This window comes from Lynx canadensis, chromosome B3, assembly GCF_007474595.2.
Source record: "Lynx canadensis isolate LIC74 chromosome B3, mLynCan4.pri.v2, whole genome shotgun sequence".
Classification (NCBI taxonomy): domain Eukaryota; kingdom Metazoa; phylum Chordata; class Mammalia; order Carnivora; family Felidae; genus Lynx; species Lynx canadensis.
Genome location: NC_044308.2, coordinates 58,573,353 through 58,597,811, shown reverse-complemented (window position 1 = coordinate 58,597,811; position 24,459 = coordinate 58,573,353). Strand labels below are relative to the sequence as shown.

General features: G+C 38.0%; 1 protein-coding gene and 1 long non-coding RNA gene across 2 annotated transcripts in view; one reads left to right on the top strand and one right to left on the bottom strand.

The window, feature by feature from the left end:
• LOC116737742 overlaps positions 1–24,459 on the bottom strand; it is a 121,413-nt gene that overhangs the window by 29,939 nt on the left and 67,015 nt on the right. The gene's annotated exons all lie outside the window — the stretch shown is intronic.
• On the top strand, positions 10,291–23,066 carry TRIM69 (tripartite motif containing 69). The gene is given in 8 exon segments (XM_030318304.1): positions 10,291–10,306; positions 10,309–10,356; positions 10,359–10,612; positions 11,385–11,546; positions 14,619–14,852; positions 15,608–15,630; positions 15,713–15,837; positions 22,505–23,066. Coding segments are annotated over 8 exon segments (1,404 nt in total). The 3' UTR covers positions 23,047–23,066.

Genomic DNA, 24,459 nt, shown 5'->3' with positions numbered 1-24,459 from the left:
GGGAAAAAACATTAAAAACAAATTTTTAATGTTTATTCACTTTTGAGAGAGACAGAGCACGAGCAGGCGAGGGGCAGGGAGAGAGGGAGACACAGAATCTGAAGCAGGCTCCAGGCTCTCAGCTGTCAGCACAGAGCCTGATGTGAGGCTTGAACCCACGAACCATGAGATTATGACCTGAGATGAAGTCAGACACTTAACTGACTGAGCCACCCAGGAGCCCCAAAGAAAAAAAAATTTTTTAAAAATTGGGATAGGTTAAGAGACCTCTGGGACAACATCAAGTGTACTAACATATTCTAGGGGTACCAGAAGAGAAAGAAGAGAGAGAAAGGGGCAGATAACTTACTTAAACAATTGCTGAAAACAATTCCTTCCCTAAACTGGGGAAGGAAACAGACATCCAGGACTAGGAATCACAGAGCACTAAACAAGATGAACCCAAAGCAGTCTATAGACAGACATAATAATTAATATGTCAAAAATTACAGCTAAAGAGATCATCTTAAAAGTAGCAATAGAAAAGCAATTAGTTACATACAAAGAAGCACCCGTAAAACTAATAGCTGATTTTTCACAGAAACTTTGCAGCTCAGAAGGGAGTGTCTTGATACACTCAGAGTGCTGAAAGAAAGAAAAAAAAAAAAACCTACAACCAATAACACTGTATCCCAGCAAGGTTATCATACAGATTTGAAGGAGAAATAAAAAGTTTCCTGGACAAAATTTAAAGGAGTTCATCCTACCACTAAACTGGCCTTAAAGGGACTTCTTTAAGTAGAAAAGAATAGGCCATAACTAGAAGTAAGAAAATTATGAAAGAAAAAATTTCACTGGTGAGAGAAAACATACAATAAAGGTAGTAGATCAATCACTGATAAAGCTAGTATGAAGATTAAAAGAAAAAAATGTAAAATCAAGTATATCTACAGTACTTAGTTAAGGGATATAGAAAGTAAAAAAGATGTCAAATATGACATCAAACACATAAAACATGGAGGAAGTGGAGTAAAAATGTAGTGCTTTTAGAATGTGTTCAAATTTAAGTGACCATCAACTTAAAATAGATTGCTGTGTACATAGGGTATTATATATGAACCTTATGGTAATTACAAACCAAAAACCTATAATGGACATGTATACACAAAAAAATAAAGAGAAAGGAATCCAAGCATAAAACTAAAAAAAAGTCATCAATTCATAAGGGAAGAGAGCAAGAGAAGAAAGGAACAGAGAAGACCTATAACAACATCAGAAAACAATTAACAAAATGGCAATACATACATATCTATCAATAATTACTTAAATACAAATGGGCTAAATGCTGCAATCAAAAGATATAGAGTGACTGAATAGATAAAGAACAGGACCCAACTATATGCTGCCTACAAGATACTCACTTTAGACCTAAAGATACACACAGACTGAAAATGAAGGAACAGAAAAATATATTCCATGCAAATGGAAAAAAAAAAAAAAGCTGGGGTAGCAATACATATGTCAGACAAAGTAGACTTTAAAACAGAACTGTAACAAGAGACAAAAAGGGAAATACATAATGATAAAGTGATCAATCCAATAAGAAGATATAACAATTGTAATATCTATTCCCCAATATATATATTCAGGGGTAACTAAATATATAAAGCAAAAATTAACAGACATAAAGGGAAAGGTTGACAGTAATACAATAACAGTAGGGGACTTTAACATCCCACTCACATCAATACATAGATCATCCAGGCAGAAAAGCAATAAGGAAACAATGGCTTGAATAACAGACCAGATGGACTTAACAGATATGTATAGAATATTCCACCCCAAAATAGCAGAATACACATTATTTTCAAGTGCACATGGAACATTCTCCAAGACAGCTCATATATTGGGCTACAAAACAAATCTCAATAAGTTTAAGAAGAGTGAAATCATATCAAGTGTCTTTCTTTACTATAACAGTATGAAACTAGAAATAGTTATAAGAAAACCTGGAAAAAACACAAAGACTTGGAGGCTAAACAACCTGCTACTAAGCAACCAATGGGTCAACAAAGAAATCAAAGCTAAATTAAAAAATACTTTGACACAAATGAAAATGTAAACCCAACATTCCAAAACCTTTGGGATGTAGCAAAACAGTTTTAAGAGCGATTTTTATAGTGACACAGGTCTCCCTCAGGAAACAAGAAAAGCCTCAAATAAACAATCTAACCTTACACCTAAAGGAACTAGAAAAGAACAATAAACAAAGTCCAAAGTTAGTAGAAGGAAGGAAATAATAAAAGATACGAGTGGAAATAAATGAAATAGAAACTAAAAATAATAATAGAAAAGATACATCAAATTAAAAGCTGGTTCTTTGAAAAGATAAACAAAATTGATAAACCTTTAGCCAGGCTCATCAAGAAATGAACAGAAAACTCAAATAACTAAAATCAGAAGTGAAGGAGAAGTAACAACCAACATCACAGAAACACAAAGGATTATGAGACTACTAGAAAAATTATATGCCAACAAACTGAACAACCTATAAGAGATATAGATAAATTGCTAGAAACACACAATCTTCTAAGACTGAATCAGGAAGAAGTTGAAAATCTGACTGAGCTGTTTACTAGTACTCAAACTGAATAAAAACAAAACAGAAAACATCCAACAAACAAAAATCCAGAACTATGTAGCTTCATAGATAAATGCTACCAAACATTTAAAGAGTTAATACCTATCCTCAAACTATTCCAAAAAATTGAAGAGGAAGAAATGCTTTCAAATTCATTACATGAGGCCAACATTACTCTCATACCAAAACCAGATAAGGATGTTATGTAAAAGAAAATTACAAGCCAACATTCCTGATGAACATAAACGCAAAAATACTCAACAAAATGGTAGCAAACCAAATTCAATAATACATTAAAAGGATCATTCACCAAGATCAAGTGTGTTTTATTTCAGGGATGCAAGAATATCCACCAACCAATCAATGTGATACTTCACATTAATAAAGTGAAGGATAAAAATCATATGATCATCTCAACAAGTGCAGAAAAAGCATTTGACAAAATTCAACATCCATTCCCCATAAAAACTCTCAACAAAACAAGTATTGAGGGAACATAACTCAACATAATAAAGCCATATATGACAACCCCACAGGTAACATCATACTTAATGGTGAAAAGCTGAAAGCTTTCCTCTAAGATCAGGAAAAAGACAAGAATGCCCACTCTGACCACTTTTATTCAACATAGTACTAGAAGTCCTAGCCAGAGCAATCAGAGAAGAAAAAGAAAGAAAAAGCATCCAAATTGATAAGGAAGTACTAAAACTGTCTATTTGCATATGATATAATACTATGCATAGAAAACCTGAAAGACCCCTCCAAAAACTATGAGAACTAATAAATGAATTCAGTAAAGTTACAGGCTACAAAATTATATACAGAAATCTATTGTGTTTCTATACACTAATAATGAAGTAGCAGAAAGATAAATTTAGAAAACAATCCCATTTACAACTGCACCAAAAAGAATAAAATATAAAATACCTAGGAATAAGTTTAACCAAGGAGGTGAAATACCTATCCTCTGAAAATTATAAGACACCGATGAAAGAAATTGAAGATGACACAAATGGAAAGATATATTGTGCTCATAATTCAAAGAATTAATATTGTTAAAATATCCATACTACCCAAAGCAATCTATAGATTCAATGCAATATCTATCAAAATACCAATAGCATTTTTTATAGAACTAGAACAAATAATCCTAAAATTTGTATGGAACTACAAAAGATCCTGAATAGCCAAAGAAATCTTGAGAAAGAACAAAGCTGGAGGTATCACAATCCCAGTTTTCAAACTATACTACAAAGCTACATTAATCAAAACAGTATGATACTGGCACAGAAAATAGACATATAGATCAATGGAACAGAATAGAGAGTCCAGAGATAAACCCTGGCATATATGGTCAATTAATCTATGATGATTAATTGAAGGCAAGCATATACAATGGAGAAAAGATAGTCTCTTCAATAAATGGTGCTGGGAAAACTAGACAGCTAACATGCAAAAGACTGAAACTGGGCTATACCATACACAGATAAGGTCAAAATGGATTAAAGACCTAAATGTAATACCTGAAACCATAAAACTCCTCAAACAAAACATAGGCAGTAAACTCTTGAACATCAGTCTTAGCAATATATTTTTTTTTATCTGTCTTCTCAGGCAAGGGCAATAAAAGCAAAAATAAACAATTGGGACTATATCCAACTAAAAAAGCTTCACAGTGAAGGAAACCATCACGAAAATGAAACAAAACCTGTTAAATGGGAGAAGATATTTGCAAATGATACGAGGTTACTATCCAAAATATATGAAGAACTCATATAACTCAACACCAAAAGAAAAAAGAAAAAACAAGTAATCGAATTAAAAAATGGACATAGAAGCTGAATAGACGTTCTTCCAAAGAAGACATACAGATGGACTACAGACACATGAAGAGATGCTCATATCACTGGGGCACTTGGGTGGCTCAGTTGGTTGGGCATCTGACTGCGCTCAGGTCATGATTCACGGTTCATGAGTTTAAGCCCTGCATCAGGCTCTGTGCTGACTGCTTGGAGCCTGAAGCCTGCTTAGGATTCTGTGTCTCCCTCTCTCTCTGCCCCTTCCCTGCTCATGCTCTCTCTCTCTTCAAAAATAAATAAACATTAAATCTTTAAAAAAGATGCCCAATATCATTAATCACCAGAGGAATCCAAATCAAAAACCTCCAATGAGATATCACCTCCACACCTGTCAGAATGACTAGTACAAAAAGCCAAGAAATAACAAGTGTTGGTGAAGAAGTGGATAAAAGGAAACCCTCATGCACTACTGGTGATAATGTGAATTGGCGCAGCAACACCAGTATGGAGGTTCTTTAAAATATTGAAAATAGAAACACCACATGATCCAGCAATTCCACTTTTGAGCATTTACCCCAAACAAAAACAAAAACACTAAACATTATTATTGTTTTGAGAGAGGAGAGAGCATGCACAAGCAGGGGAGGGGCAAAGAGAGAGGGAGAGAGAGAGAATCCTAAGCAGGCCTTGTACTGTTAGCATGGAGCCTGCTGCGGGGCCAAACTCATGAACTCAGATATCATGACCTGACCTGAAACCAAGAGTCGGATGCTTAACTGACTGAGCCACCCAGGCACCCCACAAAAAGATTAATTTTATTAAAAAGATATGTTCACTCTTATGTTCATTGGAGCATTACTTACAAAAGCCAAGATATGGAAGCAACCTAAGAGTCCATTAATAGATTAATGGATAAAGAAGATGTGATATCTATCTATATCTATATCTATATCTATATCTATATCTATATCTATATCTATATCTATATCTATATCTATTTATGTGTATATACATACATACACTATGGAATAAAAATGACTGAAATCTTGCCATCTGTGACAACATGAATGAACTTAGAGGGTATTATGCTAAATGAAAAATCAGACAGAGAAAGACAAATAATGTATGATTTCACTTATATGTGGAATCTAAAAATTAAATGAACAAACAGGGGTGCTTGGGTGGCTCAGTGGTTGAAAGTCCAACTCTTGATTTCACCTCAGGTCATGATCCCAGAGTTCTGGGAGTGAGCCCTGTCTCCGGCCACACTAAACTGTGGAGCCCTGCTTAAGGTTCTCTCTGTCTCCTTCTACCCTGCTCTCCCCTATTGTGTGCACTCTTTCTCTTTAAAATATTTAAAAAAGAAAAAAAAACCCCGAACAAAACAAAACAAAATAGAAACAGACTTATAGATACAGAAAATCATCTGGTGGTTGCCAGAGGGGAGAAAGATGAAGGGATGGGTAAAATAGAGGAAGGGATTAAAGGTACAAACTTCCAATTATAAAATAAATAAGATATGGGATGCAATGTACAGCACAGGAAATACAGTTAATAGTATGTAACAACTTTGTATGGTGACAGATGGTAGCCAGATTTACCATGATCACTTTACAATGTATACAAATATTGAATCACTATGTTGTATACCTGAACCTAATATAATATGTATGTCAATTATATTCCAATTAAAAAAACATGTTTTAATGTATTACTTGGGCTACCAGCTCAAAATGCAGGCTGCACCTACTTGTCCACCTTGTCAAATCCTAATTTATAAAATGGGTGCCTGGGTGGCTCAGTCAGTTAAGTGTCTGACCTTGGCTCAGGTCACGATCTCACAGTTCATGAGTTCGAGCCCCGCATCGGGCTCTGTACTGTCAATGCAAGCCTGCTTCGGATCCTCTGCCCTCCTCTCTCTCTGCCCCTCCCCCACTCGCACTCTGTTTCTCTCAGAAATATATAAACATTAAAACAATTTTCATAAAGTATATACCAAGAATAAATCCATAACTGGGCTATAACATAGGGAATAGCTAGCAGTGGACCAAAAACATTAGGGAATTTTGCATGATAATAAAGAAAATGGGATTTAGTGGTATAGAAACCAAACAGCTGAAAAATCTATAGTGCAACAGTAGAAAAACAGAAGATTGCTGAAGTGTTCAGTCTTGACAAATTCTGTAATGACTCTAATTTAAAGTCACTTATACTCACAGAAGAATGAGGCTAAAGAAAGGTCAGTTGAGTATCAATTGAGAGATTGGCAAAGATGGACCAATTCAGGCTTATTTTTCACTCAGACCCCAGACCAAGGTAGTTAGCATTCTTTATTGTCTTCCTTGCCACTCCTTCACTGAAATTGTAGTTCTTCAAATACCCCAACTTTATTGAAAAGTCTCAGGTCCAACTCCTTACGTTGGTGCAGGTCTAAGGATTGTTAAATCTGAGTTTTCCTGAGTCTCAGTAACTCTAACCTACCTCAATGCTTTTCTGTTCTATATTCTTTTTTTTGACTTAGGCATTTCTCTTTACTTTCTTGTACACTCAGGTATGCATTTCAAAGGATGTCTGTTACATCTTAATTGGCATTTCTGTGTTTTATAGTGGTGGGTTTTCCAGGATAAATGGTTCACAGTATTGCCAGAAATGGAACTTAGAGTATATCTTTAAGCATTTTTTCTAAAAGAAAGGCTGAATAGGGAGTATATTCCATTGGAATAATTTCACTTCCAGGAATAATGGCCCTATTTTGTCCTGACATTTGAATAAAAGTTTGTGTAGACTTCAAATTTTAGGTTCCAAACATTTTCCTCTCAGTACTTTATGGACATTTTCTATTATTTGCATTTAGTGTTGCAGAAGAGAAATCCAATGCCAGTTTGATTCTCATTTCTTTTAGGAAACTAAATGATCATATAACTATTCAAGAAGTAAATCAGTACTTCCAGATAATACAAAATCAGAAAATAAAGCATCAATTCTAGAAGGTACACTGGTGAGTTTCACCAAATTACTCAAGGAACAGATAATTCTATTATTTTTTCACAGTCTCAGAGAAGAGATAAAGAAGGCACACTCCCCAATTAATTTTATGCAGTTAGTATTACTTAAATAAGAAAACCAGACAAGGATAGCTTAAGGGAAAAAAAAAAAAAAAGAAAAGCAATCTCAGTCATGAACATAGATGTTGAATCCTAAATAAAATATTACCAAACCAAATCTAGCAGTACATAATTAATATATCATGATCAAGATGGATTAGTTGCAGGAAAAGAAGGTTGGTTTAACATTAAATAACCTAGAAAAATCCTTGCACGTGTGTACTAGGAAACATGTGAAAGAATGTTCATAGTAGCATTGGTTGTATGGCAAAACACCAAAACAGTCCAATTGGCTATCAATAGTAAAATGGGTAAATAAATTTTCATCAATAGAATATTATACAGAAGTTAAAACAAATGATCTTTAGTTCTGTGTATCAACACAGATGAATCTCAAAAATTATGCTGACCAAAGAAAGCAAGTCATAAATACATAAAATATAATTTTGTTCATATAAACATCAAGATAGGCCACAAAGGAAATGATTAACACAAAATTCAGGATAGTAATCATCTCAGGAATATCGGGAGGGGCATATAGGTGGTAGAGTGTATGTATATAGATGATTTCTGGGGTAGCTGGCAAGGTTCTCCTTTCATGGCTCTTCATCTATTAAATCAATATGCTATACATTTATTTCATGCTGCTTTCTGTATGTTATGCTTAAAAACTTTTTAAGTTTTAAAAAATTAAGAAATTTTGCTCATTAAAAGATATCATTAAGAAAGTGAAAAGGTGGGGTGCTTGGGTGTCTCAGTAGATTAAACATCCAACTCTTGGTTTTGGCTCAGGTCATGATCTCATGGTTTGTGGGATCAAGCCACACGTTGGGCTTTGCACTGCACTGACAGTGTGGAGCCTGCATGGGATTCTCTGTCTCTCTCTCTCTCTCTTACCCCTCCCTAACTTGTACTCTCTCTCTCAAAATAAATAAACAATAAAAAAAATCCTTTAAGAAGAAAGAAAGAAAGTGAAAAGGCAAGCCACAGAGTGGAAACAGATATGTGTGATGTATGTATCTAATGAGGAATTCATATTTATATGTGAAGAACTCTTATGAATAAATAAAAAAGACACTAAATACACACTTCACCAAAAGGGGAGATGAAAATGGACAATTAACATTTGAAAATGGGCCCAATATCCATAGTCATAAGGCAAATATAGATTAAAGCCACAGTGTAATACAGGTACATACCCACCAGAATGGCTAAAGTGAATATGCTAAGTCTTCACAGCACTGGTGGCCGTGTAAATCGATACTGCCACTTAGGAAAACAGTGTGGCAGTATCTACTAAGGTGAATGTATGCCAATCCTATGACCCCTCCCACTCTTAGGTATATAACAAGAAAAAATATATGTATATATATCTATATATATCTATATATCTATATATCTATATATGTATATTTACATATGAGCAGTAATGTTTCTCAGCAACACTGTTTATAATAGCCTCAAACTGGTAACTACCCAAAGGTCTATCAATAGTAGAATGGAGGAATAAATTATGGTATATTCATACAATGTAGTACTATACAGCCATGAGGAAGGATGGACTACAATTACATAGAACAATACGTATAAATCTCACAATGTAAGGTGACAAAAGAAGTCAACAACGAAAGAGTACATAGTACATGGTTGTATTTGTATAAAATTCAAAAACAGGAAAAACTAATGAATAGTGTTGGAAATCAAGACAGGGGTCAACCTTGATGAGGGATAGTACTTGAAGCAGGCCTCTGGGGGACTTCTGAAATGGTGGTAGTTTTCTGTTTCCTGATCAGGGCCATGATTACACAGATGTGCTCATTTTGTGAAAAGTCACTGAGTTTTATGCATGATTCTGCATTTTTCTGTATATATGTTATTTCTATAATGTGTTCTTTAAAAGGCGGGGAAGGCCTGGATGATATTATGGTTGATGATATTATGTCACTGAGGAATCTGATTGACCTTCCAATTCTCTGTACATGACTTGTAAAAACAAAACAAAACAAAACAAAACAAAAAGGAAGTAACTAGTAGAATGGAAATTGAAAGTAAAACTTTAAACAACACATGGGGAAAGTGGGTGGAAGGGTATACAAGTAGAAACATTCTTTGGTTGAATACTCTGATTTTCTGCCTTAGTTCTCTATTATATTTTAAATAGAGCGGGAGTAGGAATAAATGATAATGTTTGAAACCAAGGAATGTATTCAGATCACTTTCAAAGAGGAGGCTGGTGCTTTTATTCTGGCTGCACCAATTCTCAGCTCCTTTAGGATTACAGCCCACTAGGGGTACGTGGGTGGCTCAGTTGGTTAAGCCCACTAGGGGTACGTGGGGTGGCTCAGTTGGTTAAGCGTTTGACTTAGGCTCAGGTCATGATCTCACGCTCAGCAAGTGGGTTCCATCCGTCATTGGGCTCTGCAGACAGCTCAAAGCTGGAGCCTGTTTCAGATTCTGTGTCTCCTCTCTCTCTCTGCCCCTCCCCCACTACACTCTGTCTATCTCCAAAAATAAACATTTAAAAAAAAAAAAAAAAGGAATGGAGCCCACTGTCCTGGAGTGCTGAAATGGCAAGCAAGAAAGATAATTCATTTAGCTGTTTTTTTTTTTTCCAAAGGTATCTTCCAGCCCCTCCTCCAACATTGACCAGGCAACTATGGTGAAGTGCATGATCTGATCACCAGATACCCTCTCAAGTGCAGATACAAGATAGTACTAAGGAGCTACACTGCCCCACTGTGTAATGATTGGTTCGTGGCATCCATTGATGCTAAGCTGTGGCCACACTTCTGCCAGGCTGTATCCAAACTTTTGAAGCAGCAAGCACAGGAAACATCTGTCCTGAGTGTAAGATGCTATGTCAATATAGCAACTGTACATTCAACCTTGTGCTAGAGAAGCTGGTAGAGAAGATTAAGAAGCTACCCTTACTCAAGGGCCATCCACAGTGCCCAGAGCATGGAGAGAACCTGAAACTATTCAGTAAGCCAGATGGGAAACTGATCTGCTTTCAATGCAAAGATGCTCGGTTGTCTGTGGGGCAGTCTAAAGATTTCCTGCAGATCTCTGATGCTGTCGCTTTCTTCATGGTGGGTGAGCCCTGGGCCTTGAATAATGCCTTAGGAGAGCTGGGAAAAATCTTTTGTAGGTTTTCTTCTTTCTTTCAGCCCCACCCCTCTATTCAGATGATTATTAGTAAGCTTAGAAAATACAACATATCTTGCAACGTACTTTCTCTAGAGTTGCTGATGATAGGAAAGAACAGTGGAGTAGCTCTAAGCCTACTCCCCCCTCCCCCAATCAAATATTTACTTACACTCTGCAATGACAGCACTCTACTAGACACTGGGTAGAATGTGGATGTACAAGATATTGCTCTTGTTATAAAAGTCTTGAAATTTAGGCAAGTTCAAAATGAATAAAACAACAGAAGATATTCTACTATTGAGAGCTAAATTTCATCACATTTGTAATATTCGTAAATATTTAGAATTTCAGAGAAGATTAGAGAAAACTGAAATAGGGGATGTGTGGTGAAGGAAAGCTTGAATTGGGAAATCATTTGCATTTTAATGGGCAGAAATGGGAAATGAGTGCTCTAAGTGATAATAATGTAAGTAAAAGTAGAGACAGTGAGAACAGTGTAACTAGAGTAGAAGATGTAGAGTTCTATTACCTTCTTCAACCCCCTACAGTAAGCTAATAAGAGCATAAAACTAAATTTTTCTGCTGCTTGTTATATTCTTCACAATTCTTAGAAGAGACAGGAATTGTAGTTCAGGGTAAAGGAAAGATTTTTGCAGCAAGAGCTTGCTTTTTTTTTTTTTTTTTTTTTTTTCTTCTCACACTCTGGGGCTTTAGGAGAGATGTCCCTATGGTCCTTCATCTCCCAAGTTAGTGTGGATTAAGTCTGTGTGGTATTCCCAGGAGGAGCTCACCATCCACCAGGGCCAACTGGAGACAACACTGAAGGAACTTCAGTCTCTGAAGAATATGCAGAAAGATGCTATTGCTGCTTACAAGGTGAGAAGCAGGGCAGAGGGGCTATGAGATAGACCTGGAACACTTTCCTTGTAACTTCAGCCATGTGAGTGTAAAGGATACACTAAATGGCACCTGGGCTATAGCATTAGAAAATGGACACTGTAGTATGGAAGGAAATACAGCAGTGAAGTAAGTTCTCAATGGTTCTTCAACAGAGAGAACACACTGAACTTTCCCATTATATGCTGATCCTTCTTATGTCCCCATCACTAGGTGATTGTTCTGGGTTTGTGATGTGTCTGGTCTTTCCCTTTATATATGGCAAAATAAGGAATTTATCAGAAAAATGCACTAAGGATTGCTATGTCCAAAGAAATACCTTTCTTTTGAGTTTACAGTCAGGCTACCTCTGATTGAAGGTCTCCTGGATTGCTGGTTTTTATCATCTGATTTCATCTTTCCTAGCTCCCCTCAAACTAAATAAATAAACCATTGCTGTTTTATATATACAGGGGATCTAGGACAATTAATAGTTAGAAACTTGGCAAAGCAGTCCCCGGGTTATGGGGCTAAACTGGGAGTTCTGTTTCTTCATTAATTATTCTATGGAGGAGGGTATTCTCTGGCATTTGGCATTGTACAGAAATATGCACAATGAGAGAAAGAAGAAGGATAGATGGAAATAATGTCTCCAGAGAATGTTGTTTCTGTTGTAAGAGTTCCTAGTTCAGCTATTACAGTCAACATTCATTCATTAAAAAAAAAAATTATTGAGTGGGTAAGGCATTATACTAGATACTATATTACACTAGGGTGGGAAACAGATTAATGGGATTGAGTGATCCCATCAATAGCAATAAAATGACAACTGTGATAATTACTATGAATGAAGGTAAAGCGTGCTACAAGAGCATATACATGAAGAACTAATTTAGGCTAGGGAAAGGGTGTTCTCTGAAGAAATCACCTATTAAAAACTGAGAACCAGGGGCACCTGGGTGGCTCAGTCAGTTAAGTGTCCGACTTCAGCTCAGGTCATGAGCTCACTATTTGTGAGTTTGAGCCCCACATTGGGCTCTGTGCTGACAGCTCAGAGCCTGGAGCCTCCTTCAGATTCTGTGTCTCCCCCTCTCTCTGCCCCTCCCATGCTCATGCTCTGTCTTTCTCTGTCTCTCAATAATAAATGAACATTAAAAAATTTTTTTAATTGAGAACTGAAGGATAAGTAACTTAGCCAAGGGAACTGATTGAGAGGAATATGAAGGAAGTGGCCTGGAGAAGAATGTTCTATGAAGAGCAAAGAACATATGGAAAAGTCCTGATAGGAAACTAGTTGCTATATTAAATAGAGAGAAGCTAATAAAATTAGATCATGGTAAGCAAAATGAGATTGAAGAGGCGGATATGGGCCCAATTATGTGAGCCCTTGGAGATAAATGAGGAATTTTGAACTTCATCCTATGAATAATGAGAAGGCATTAAAGGGTTTAGATAGGACATGATTTCATCTTATTTTGAAAATATCAGTCCAGTGGCTGTGAGAAGAGAGACAATGACAGGATAATGGTTAGAAGGCTACTGCAGTAATCCCAGAGAATAGTGAGAGTGGCTTGGACAAGAGAAGCAGTGGAGATAGAAATAAACAGCTTTGGCATATACTTTGGAGATTGAAAAAAAAAAAAAAACAAAACCTGGATGTGGTGACTGATTAGATGTGAGGGGTGAGTGGAAATGTCAAATAGGTAGTTGGATACAGGAATCTAGACCTTGGAAGTTGGTCTAGGATGGAAATAAGAAGTCAGCATACAGACTGATTTAAATCTGTGTGAGAAGAGGAGATTACCTAGAAAGAGAATGTAGAATGAGAAGGGGAAAGAGCCCAGGAAAAAAAATCAAATAACTCTAATATTCAGAGCTTGGTTAGAGGATACAAAACCAACAAATAAGACTGAGAATAGTAGTGAAATAGGCAAAAGGAAGACTGGAGATGTGTGAGCTAGAGGATAGAGTGAATTTTAAGTGTGCCATTATAATGATGGACCATAGAATCCAACCTGGACAAAAGGGGACATGGAGACAGAGAAGATGAACAGAAATGGAGGGGATCAATGAATAAGAGGTTTCAATGATACCCAATAATTGTTTCTATAGAGGTATCTGACTAAGTGAGCATAATAAGTTAATTTTGGGGTTCCTGGGTATCTCAGTTGGTTAAGCATCTACTCTTGATTTTGCCTCAGGTCATGACCTCATGGTTTGTGAACTGAAGCCCCACATTAGGCTTTGTGCTGCCAGCATGTGGAGCCTGCTTGGAATTCTCTCTCTCCTCTCTCTCTGTCCCTTCCCCTGCTTGTGATCGTGCACACGCTTTCTCTCTCAAAATAAATAAATAAACTTAAAAAAAAATTTTTTTTTAAAGAGTTAATTTTGGAGGTAGTGAAATGGCTGGGAATGATAAAGTCCTGTGTGATTAAAAGAATGAGTAGATACAGGGGAGATCACTAGAAATGATGAGGATAAGGATCTGAGAAGCCTGGATGTCAGAAGGTTCACCGCTCAGGATGTTGCAGTTACCTGAGAAAAAGGGTGTTAAGTGTACCAGTTATCAATTTCAGTGCTTCAGACATTGTCCATCTCCTGCTTCTTCTATGTTGTCTTGGTAGCAGAAGTGGCATCCACCCTCCCCCCAGCTCTGATTTCTAGATAAGAATAGTTCTTTCAGCCTCGTTATGGCCCCAGTCTGACAGCATCACTTGGTAGACACTGGTTTGTACTTCTGGGTAGGAAAGTACTATCATTCATTGCAGGATGTTTAACTAATTAATTAACCCCACAGCCTTATATGGCATTGGTTACCACCTCAGTACTGTAATAGGAACCTAAAGACCACTTTTGATGATTTCCTTCCTAAACTATTAAACTGACAGAAAAACAAAGTAAATCTCCCAAAGGATTCTTATTAGTATGGTTAAGTGATGATACTCAAGAGTCATTTTTATGCATTTTCCTGTTATGGTATTTCCCGCATTGTGTGAGTATTGATGGTGTGGGCCCCCATCCCCAAGAGCTAGTCTCAGTAATTACCATGGTGATGATCATGGAGGTTTCCAGGAAAACAAGCTACATCTGCAGCAACACATCTCCTTGGAGTTTCTAAAGCTACATCAGTTCCTGCACAGCAAAGAAAAGAACATTTTAAATGAGCTCCGAGAAGAGGGGAAAGCCTTGAACGAGGATATGGAGCTGAATCTGAACCAGCTTCAGGAACAGTGTCTCCTAGCCAAGGAGATGTTGGTGAGCATCCAGGCACGGATGGAACAGCAGGATCCCTTCGACTTTCTCAAAGTAAGACTCCATATTAACATAATTATGGGTACACCAGTTAGGGGAAAGAGGGTTGGAAAAGACATAGAAGCAGCTTTTCCCCACCAGGAGGGGAAAAAAAAGAACTGCTGTAGTGCTTTTAAGATTTTCTGGGAGAAATGCAGAAGGCTACTTTTGCCTTACACTCAGTAGAAAGCTTTGCCTTCACCCTCCTAAAAAAAGATAATAAGTGCCCTTAGTAATGGTATCTATTAATATTTTAATGTTTCTTCATAAAGAATTTTGAAGATTTGTTTCTCAGAAATAAGAATGTTGAAACTTAGATTGGCTTTCAATTGACCTGTTTGAAAGGTGTTTGCCAATATTTACTATCTGAAGCTTCACCTCCGAAGTGTCATTGATTATCACCTTAGCACTCAGAAGTTTACTTAGCCAGAGTAAGAGAAAGTGGCTTTGGGTCTGGAAAACCTACACTATTTTTCTCCTGAGACCATTTGGCAGTATAGGTAGAAATAGCCTAGCTATTAATTTCTCCCCTTGTTTCATGTAAAAGGCAACACTAGAAAATCAGAATAAGATAAGGCCAGTTTATTCTGGGTTAGATGAAGGATACCGATCAGAAAAGATATATGGAGGTTGGAATGAATTGGAATGGCAACATCTGCACAGAATCTCAGTATTGATGATAAAATTCTGGTGGTGGCCAGTATCACCAAAGAAATTTCTGGAGTTGATAAGCAGCATCTAATTTCTTTATTGCTCCTTTTCTCTTCTAGGATATCACATCTCTCTTGGATAGGTAAGTGTTTCTATATGGTATTAATATCCTTCCTCCAGTTCCTGGAGGATGTCTAAGAATAAGTGATTTATGTCCCCTGCAGCTTGGAACAAGGAACAAAGGTGCTGATACCCAGAGAGCTTATCTCCAGAAAGTTGAACCCAGGCCTGTACAAAGGTCCCATCCAGTACATGATGTGGAGGGAAATGCAATCCTCTCTCTCTCCAGGTATCAGAGGGTCATAGCTATTGGTTCCTGGGTCTCCTAATCTCTGTTTCTTCTGTGGGAACTCTTCTGTGGCCCTAATTAGTACAGTAAAACCTTGGATTGCAAGTAACTTGTTCAGTGAGTATTCTGCAAGACAAGCAAACATTTCAAACAAATTTTAACTTGATAAACAAGTGATGTCTTGCAATATGAGTAGTACGTGACACCAAATGTCACATGATCATAACTAAACCAATGGTTTCTCTCCCTCTCCTGTGTCTCTCTCTCTCTGTGGGATTGTGAGCAATTGTCAGTGCAATGCCACATTTCCATGAAATCCTCAAAAGGAGGCAAAAGCAAGTGTTATTGGATAGGTTCCTTGTTAAAGTTGCACGAAAGGAAAGACTCCATTGAGCCAATAGATAGCAGTGATTCTGTTAGTGATAGTGAAAGTCGTCCTACACAATAACCCTCCCCTTGTTTCCCTCACACCAGCCATGAAGGTTTTCAAAGGTAAATGCGGGTTAATTTGTTTATTTATCTTTATGTTTTGTATTTTTTAAGTTTATTTTTCAGAGAGACAGAGACAGTGTGAGTGGGGGAGGGATAGAGAGAGAGGAGGAGAAAGAATCCCAAGCAGGCTCTGCACTGCAAAACAGAGCCCAAAGGGAGAGAGAGAGAGAAAATTCCAAGCAGGCTCCTCCCTGTCAGCACAGAGCCCAATGTGGGGCCCCAACCCACAAACCATGAGATGATGACCTGAACTGAAGTCAGATGCTTAACTGACTGAGCCACCCAGGCGTCTCCCCACTGGTGTATTTTTAAATTTCAGTTATTGAGTTCTTCATCTCTGATTTTTTATATTTTCTATGTCTTTGTTGAAAGTCTCACCGAGATTCTCCACTCTTAAGTCCAATGAGTATCTTATGACCATTACTTTGAATTCTTTGCCAGGCATATTGTTTATCTCCATTTAATTTAGCTCTTTTGTGGTGATTTTGTCCTGTTCTTTCTTCTTCTTCTTTTTTTCTTTTTAAGTTTTATTTATTTAAGTAATCTCCACACCCAACACAGAGCTTGAGCTCATGACTCCAAGATGAAGAATTGTACATTCTTCTGAATGAGCCAGCCAGGCACCCCTGTCCTATTCTTTCATTTGGGACACATTCCTCTGTCTCCTCATTTTGTCTAACTTTCTGTGTTTGTTTCTATGTATTAGTAAAGTCAGTTATGTCTCCTGATCTTGAAAGTAGAGGTCTTCTTCTTAGAAGTCCTGTGGTGGCTGTAGCACAATATCCCCTGTTTACCAGAAGCAGGAGCTTCAGGGGTGTCTCCTATGGGGGTGCACCCCATTATTGTGGCTGAGCCTCATTTGCTTTCAGTTCAGTTGTCTTCATAGGCCCACTTTGCCCATTGTGGGCTGGGTTTGGCCCCTGTGATGTTAAGAGGCCAGTCTGGGGCCATCATGGGCTTGTAGTTGGGCAGTGTCAGTAGTCAGATCAGATGCCTGCCTTCAGCCTGTTTGCCAGGGCTGTGGTTGCACTGAATTTTAGGGTGCTCTCCCTGCCGTGTCCCCTGAGAGGCTTTTGTTGGTGGGTGGGGCCTGTAGTCAGGCTAGATGTCTTCTGGGGCTATAGACACACTGATTGACAGGGCATTCTCTGTACTGCCAGTTACAAGGTTTGGCTGCTGGGACTGTAAGTTTACTGGTGTGTGTTGTTATCTTCCAATAAGGGCAATTTTAAATGAGTGGAATTTGGAGCGGGGGTGCCTGGGTGGCTCAGTCAGTTAAGCCTCTGACTCTTGACTTTGGCTTAGGTCATGATCTCATGGTTCATGAATTTGAGCCCTGCATTGGGCTCTGCACTGACAGCGGGGAGCCTGCTTGGGATTCTCTGTCTCCTCTTTCTCTGCCCTTCCCCAACTTATGCACGTGCTCTCTCTCTCTCTCTCAAAAAGAAATAAACACAACAAAAACAAAAAAAAAAAAAGGAAGAAAGAAAAAGAAATAACCTGAAACTTAAAAAAATAAGTAAATAAAAGGGTGGAATGGGTAGAAGTTATACTGTGAAGGGTTCAGGAGGGATTTGGAATGAGGCAGTAGTGAAGGGAATAGATCACTCACTTGCAAAGGTTCACTAAGAAGGGAGGACGTGAACATGGCAGCAGAGTTAAAAGAGGACTTAAAAAAAATTATTTATTTTAAGTAATCTCTACACCCAACGTGAGGCTTGAACCCATGACCCTGAGATCAAGAGTTGCATGCTCTTCTGACTGAATCAGCCAGGCACCCCAAAAGAGGACATTTATAAAAAAATTTTTTTAATGTTTATTTATTTTTGAGAGACACAGTAACAGAGTGAAGCAGGGGGAGGGGCAGAGAGAGAGGGAGACACAGAATCTAAAGCAGGCTCCAGGCACTGGGCTATCAGCACAGAGCCCAACATGGGGCTTGAACCCACCAACTGTGAGATCATGACCTGAGCCAAAGCTGGAGGCTTAACCGACTGAGCCACCCAGGCACCCCAAAAGAGGGCTTTCTAAAACAGACTGAGGGAAAACAGCCTAAAGAAAGGCAGAAACCAATGGTATAAGACTATGGATAACTGGTGGTAGTAGGGAAGAGTGAGTGAGATCTAGAAAGAGAAGTACTGACTTTCCTCAGTTTCCTCTGAAAATGGAGAGGAGATAAAATAGTAAAGGCAAACAATTTTCATCAGATGGAACTTGCAGTAGACATGGGACGAAATGAGGGATTCCTATAAGATGTACTATAATTTCTCTATGAAGCAGGAGAAGAAGTCATCTGCTGGCAGTGAAAAAGGAACAGATGTTTGAGGAGAGAGCCAAAAGTCTGAAATTGCTGTGAGAAACTGGAGAGAGTTTGATTTAGGAAATACAGTAGGGGTGATGGTCGAGCACAGAGTGGAAATAATGAATCTGTAATAATATCTACACGTGTACAATTTTGTGATTTTCCTCCAGCAGTGGTCAGGAATTGGCATTTGAATTTTGACAGCTGGATAGATCCAGAGTTGGAGAGTTACATGACAAATGCTGCAGATACAAGGTTAAAAATGATAAGGTTATTGGCAATAAAGCTGCCAATACTACGCAGTTTAGGGAAGGATTTTAAGCCAGAAGGCAGACAGATCAGGATAGTAAGGAGAAATGAGGCACTAGAGTTGTTAATGAAGTCAAGTAATGGTTGTAGGGGGAGATGAGAGTGAGATAATAAAATATAAGAGAATGGGATATCTGAGTTTAAGATTTTAGAGAATGGAGTCAGAAATCACTAGCAGTAAAGCCAAGGATGTACAAGAATGGAAAAATGGCTATATCCAAAGGATAGTGAAATCCCTTGAGATGATGAGCTGGAGTTGGGATAGTGGTGTACAGTTAATCCAAAGCGCAGAGAATATAATCAGGAAGTCTGTACATAACAACATCAAATAGAGATAGAGAGTAACATGAGATGTAATGACAAGAGCCTCAAAAGAAGAGTGATTTTTACATGAGGATAAGGATTAGAGTAAGGGTCTAGAAGTGGGGGTGGTGGCTCCGGGATCTCTGGCTCTGAATTTAGAAAACTAATAGTTTCATGGACTTTTCAAGTTGTATTTTTTGGAGAAGAAATAGGTTTCTGTTAAAGTAAGGAGGTGATAAGAGAATTCTGTAGAGTGAGGATACTGGAGAGTTACTTAGGGAGGGAGTTCTGAAGGGCAGAGTGGAAAGGGTTTGGTAGGAGCAATGGGAGGATGGGTGAAGGTACAGGAAGCAAAGAACAGAATAATGGGGATAAGAGTACATGGAGGGTAAATCATTGGATGGGTCCACATTATGGGTTTTGGCCAAGGATAACAGGAATATGAAACGTGGCGGAATTAGTTAATGTCAAGGATTCAAATGGAACTTTGAAGTTTGTTTATTTATTTAACAAATAGTTACTTGAATACCCAGGAACAGTTCCCAATTTTGAAGGTATGTAAGGAAATAAAACAGATGAAGTCCCATCCTGTCAGAGATTACAGTCTAATGGAGGAAATGGACAATGGTAACAGTAAGTAATGTCACACAGTGATAACCATTGTCAAGAAAGTCAAGTAAGGTACATTCAGTAAGTATTTATGAGCAAAAAGTAAGATAGGGTACAGACAGTGATGAATAGATGAACATGCTATTTTAGACAGAAGGGCCAGAAAAAAAACCTCTTTGAAGAAAGTAACTCCCCCTCCCTATGTTTCACTGTGGAGATTTCCAAACATACAGAAAAGCTTAAAGAATTTTATAGTGAACATCACTATACCTACCTAGATTCTATCACTAACATCTTACTGAACTTGCATTAACAAAGGCTGGAATAAGGTGAAGGAGTGAACCACATGGGGAAAGAGTGTTTTAGGACAAGGAAAGAAAGTGTAAAGGCCCTAAAATCTGAATGAGTTTGATACATTCAAGGAACAGTCAAAAGCAAAAGTGATTGGATCAAAGTAAATAAGGGAGATGTGTATTAGGAGATGAGGTCACAGAGGTAGGTAAATCATGTAGGTCCTATTTGCTCTGTAAGGACTCTGGATTTTATCTTGGGAGTGATGGAAAGTGTAAGAGTTGAGTAGGAGAACTGGATGATCTCATTCATATTATGGCAGAATAGGTTGCGGATGGGCAAGAGTGGAGACAGGACAGTTAAAAAGCTATTGCAAATAGTTCCAGGCCAGCAGTATTTAAGAAATCATCTGTCTCTATATTATGAGTAGGCTCAGATTACATTTTAAAGGTGGAGCTGACACAGAATTTACTGTTTGGTTGAATATGGTATGAGAAGAAAAGAGGGAAGGCAAAGCTGACTCCTAGGAATCTTCAGAGCTATGGCAGGTTGAGTTAGCTGGAGGTGTCAGAGGCTTGATGACAAAAGCAGACTAGGTTCTAAAAAGGTTGGTAAGAAGTCTGGATGATACTTCCAAAGAAATCCAGTCCTTGCATTGGAAAGAGCAACAACTTAAGGTAAATGGGGATATGGGAGGGAGGGAAGATTCAGCCTATATGAAAAAAGTCAGGATTCTACAAAGTCCCTTGTTGGAAGAGAAATCCTTGGGATGATAAAAAATAAGACTCTGGCTTTTCTGGGAAGAGAGAGCTGGACTGGATTGATCTCACTTCCAAGGATAAATAAATCCATTAACAACAAATGTATGCATGTATGTATCTGTGTCCTTTATGTGAACATATTGTCGTTATGTTTCCTTTATCAAATTTTATGCCAAGGTTTGATTATCTTACAACTAAAATTTGTGTTTTCTTGCTGACATGCTTCCAACATCTCTTCATTTAGAAATTCCTTTTTATACTGCTGTCCACTTACTTGTCTAAACCAATGCTTATCAAATGGCCTGTGATGAGGACCAGTTTTTTAATGTTATTTATTTTTGAGAGAGAGAGAGAGAGAGAGAGAGAGAGCAAGTGGAGGAGGGACCACGAGGATGGGGAACAGAGGATCTGAAGTGGGCTCTGCGCTGACAGCTTCAGCACTGACAGCAACGAGTCCAGGGCTCAAAATCACAAAATGCCAGATCACAGCCTTAGCCGAAGTTGGAAACTCAATCGATTGAGCCAGGTGCCCCAGGTGCCCCAAGGACCAGGTTTTAAAATCTCAACCTGTCATAGACTGATGTGTTTGTGGGACAGATTATAAATTAATTACCTGAAAAAGTGGAATTTAAGAAAATTACGAAGTACAAGACTGGTTGTTTAATTATTAGATTCAACTGACATAAAATTACTGTCAGATTGCTATGAAAATTTCTAAGAGCTTAACTCTTTTTTTTTTTATTTTTTTTTTCAACGTTATTTATTTTTGGGACAGAGAGAGACAGAACATGAATGGGGGAGGGGGCAGAGAGAGAGGGAGACACAGAATCGGAAACAGGCTCCAGGCTCTGAGCCATCAGCCCAGAGCCTGACGCGGGGCTCGAACTCACGGACCGCGAGATCGTGACCTGGCTGAAGTCGGACGCTTAACCGGCGGCACCACCCAGGCGCCCCAAAGAGCTTAACTCTTAATTTCTGTACTATTTTGTCCCAGACTGGTAACCAAACACTCTGAATAGCAGTGACATAAACCACTCCACATCTCAAAAGTCCCATTATCTATTAAGCCAAATGTAAACTTCTCACCACTGTCCTCTAAACCCTTACCAGTTAGCTCAGACTTACCTGCCTGTAACAGGCAAGCCCTTACCTTCCCTCCCACATAAGCTACTGTTTTTATTCCTTTCTTGCCTTTGTTTACTCAATGCATCCAGAATACATCTCACAGATGTTATATCATAACTGAAATGTTTTTTGTCCTTACAAAGTTCTCCCAGGACAAACTTACCTAATTTTTATCCCATCAGCATTTGTATTTTCTTACATTTGGTCGAACATATTAATATTATTTGTATTGTTTCTTTGTTACAGCATAAATTGGTTCAGAGTAAAGTCAGATTTTTATTTTTAACACAATTAAAAGATATCTAGAATACAGCCACATGGGTATAAAACAATAAAAAGTATTTAAGTGATTACCTGCCTACGAGTATATGTACATGGGAAGATAAATTACTGGTGTCTGTGTAAATACTGTCTTTTACTTGGGGAATTTATATTCATCCATTTTCTCCCTATCCCTGCTTTATTTTCTTACTAGGCCTATCTCCATTAACTCTGGACCCTAAAACAGCTCACCCAAATCTGATGCTCTCCAAAAATCAAACCAGTGTGTGGCATGATGACATTAAGCAGGTAATGCCTGATGATCCAGAGAGGTTTGACTCAAGTGTAGCTGTGCTGGGCTCAAAAGGCTTCACATCTGGGAAGTGGTACTGGGAAGTGGATGTGTCAAAGAAGACAAAGTGGACAGTTGGAGTCGTCAGAGAATCCATCATTCGGAAGGGCAGCTGTCCTCTAACTCCTGAGCAAGGATTCTGGCTTTTAAGACTAAGGAACCAAACTGATCTAAAGGCTCTAGATTTGCCTTCATGCAGTCTGAAACTGACTAACAACCTCAACAAGGTGGGAATATACCTGGATTATGAAGGAGGACAGGTGTCCTTCTACAATGCTAAAACCATGACCCACATTTACACCTTCAGTAGCACTTTCATGGAGAAACTTTATCCCTACTTCTGTCCTTGCCTTAATGATGGTGGAGAGAATAAAGAACCATTGCATATCTTACATCCACAGTAATTACTCATACTATTGTGTAAATTCAGAGCGTTATTAAAGAGGTAGTGAAATAGTTTACCAGTCTCACTGGTTTCTCTTCCCAATTTATGGGGAACTCTGGAAAAATGAAGGAAAGATTCACAAACTAAATTCCATTCTCAGTGTCTTAAGTGGATTTCACTGGAGCTTTTCAAGATGTCATTCTAATTCTCTGGGGTCTTCTATGACAGGAGCCACTCTTCACGAGAATGGTCATCACACTATTGTTACTGGAGCAAATCGCAACTTGAGTTTTGATGCTTGGGAACCCTTTTCAAACATGCCCAGAAATTCTATTATGTTGTCATTATTATCAGCACAAGACTCTTAGTAGATAAATTTTCAGATGTGTACTCTTCTTCCTATTTAATTATCTTTTAATATACAATTTGCAATACAGTTCTTTTCTAGAACTTGTTACCGTAGTTTTTAAAAAACTGCTCCAGAAATTTATAGAAAAAATAGGAAATGGTCTGGGCTAGTTTATAATCTTGTCTCGAATTCTCTCAAGATAGTTTTTGGTCCAATGAGCCTGACTCTCTTGGTCTCTTTTTCTTGCTTTAATCTACCTTCGGGAGTACTTGTTCCATACTCAAATACATTTAAGTATTTCAGAGTACTTTTGACTATGTCCTTTTCATCATTCCTGCCTATAATTTATTTATTTATTATGATTTTTTAATGTTTATTTACTTATTTTGAGAGAGAGCAAGTGGGAGAAGGAGCAGAAAGAGAGGAGAGAGAAAAAAAGAGGTTCATCTAAGGATGAATCCTAATCAGGCTCTGCATTAACAGCATGGATCCCGATGCAGGGTCTGATCCCACAAACCACGAGATCATGACCAGAGCCAAAATCAAGAGTTGGACGCTCAAATGACTGAACCCGCCAGACTCCCCTCATCATTCCTGCCTATAATTTAAATATTAATACTTTTTATCTTATTCTCTCTAGTATATTCATCCTCCAGTGTGTTCCTTCTAAGTCTAAAGCTCTTAGCATCACTCATCTCAGCAGTACTCTTGATGAACCATCCCTTCTTTTCCTTTGAAGTCCCATCTAACTGGGCTCCATCCTCTATATCTAAAAGGCTTTTTTTGGGGGGGAGGGAGGTTATTTAGGACCTGCAGTACTGGCCCTTTAAAATTACAATTAGCACAGCTCTTTGGCAGGGTAAAAGCCCCCTGTCTTATCAATCACATTGGGAAGGACACACACATGCCATAGGTAATATTCCTGCAGTGTTGGCAATACATATACAATATAATCATATTATAGCTGCTGATTTGGGTAAACAGTCATGACATTATGATGGTTATTTTTAAGAAATTACTTAAAAAAAATAAGTCCCTTTCAATCAGAATGTAATAAGGACTTGTTTTGTGCCTGAAACCTCA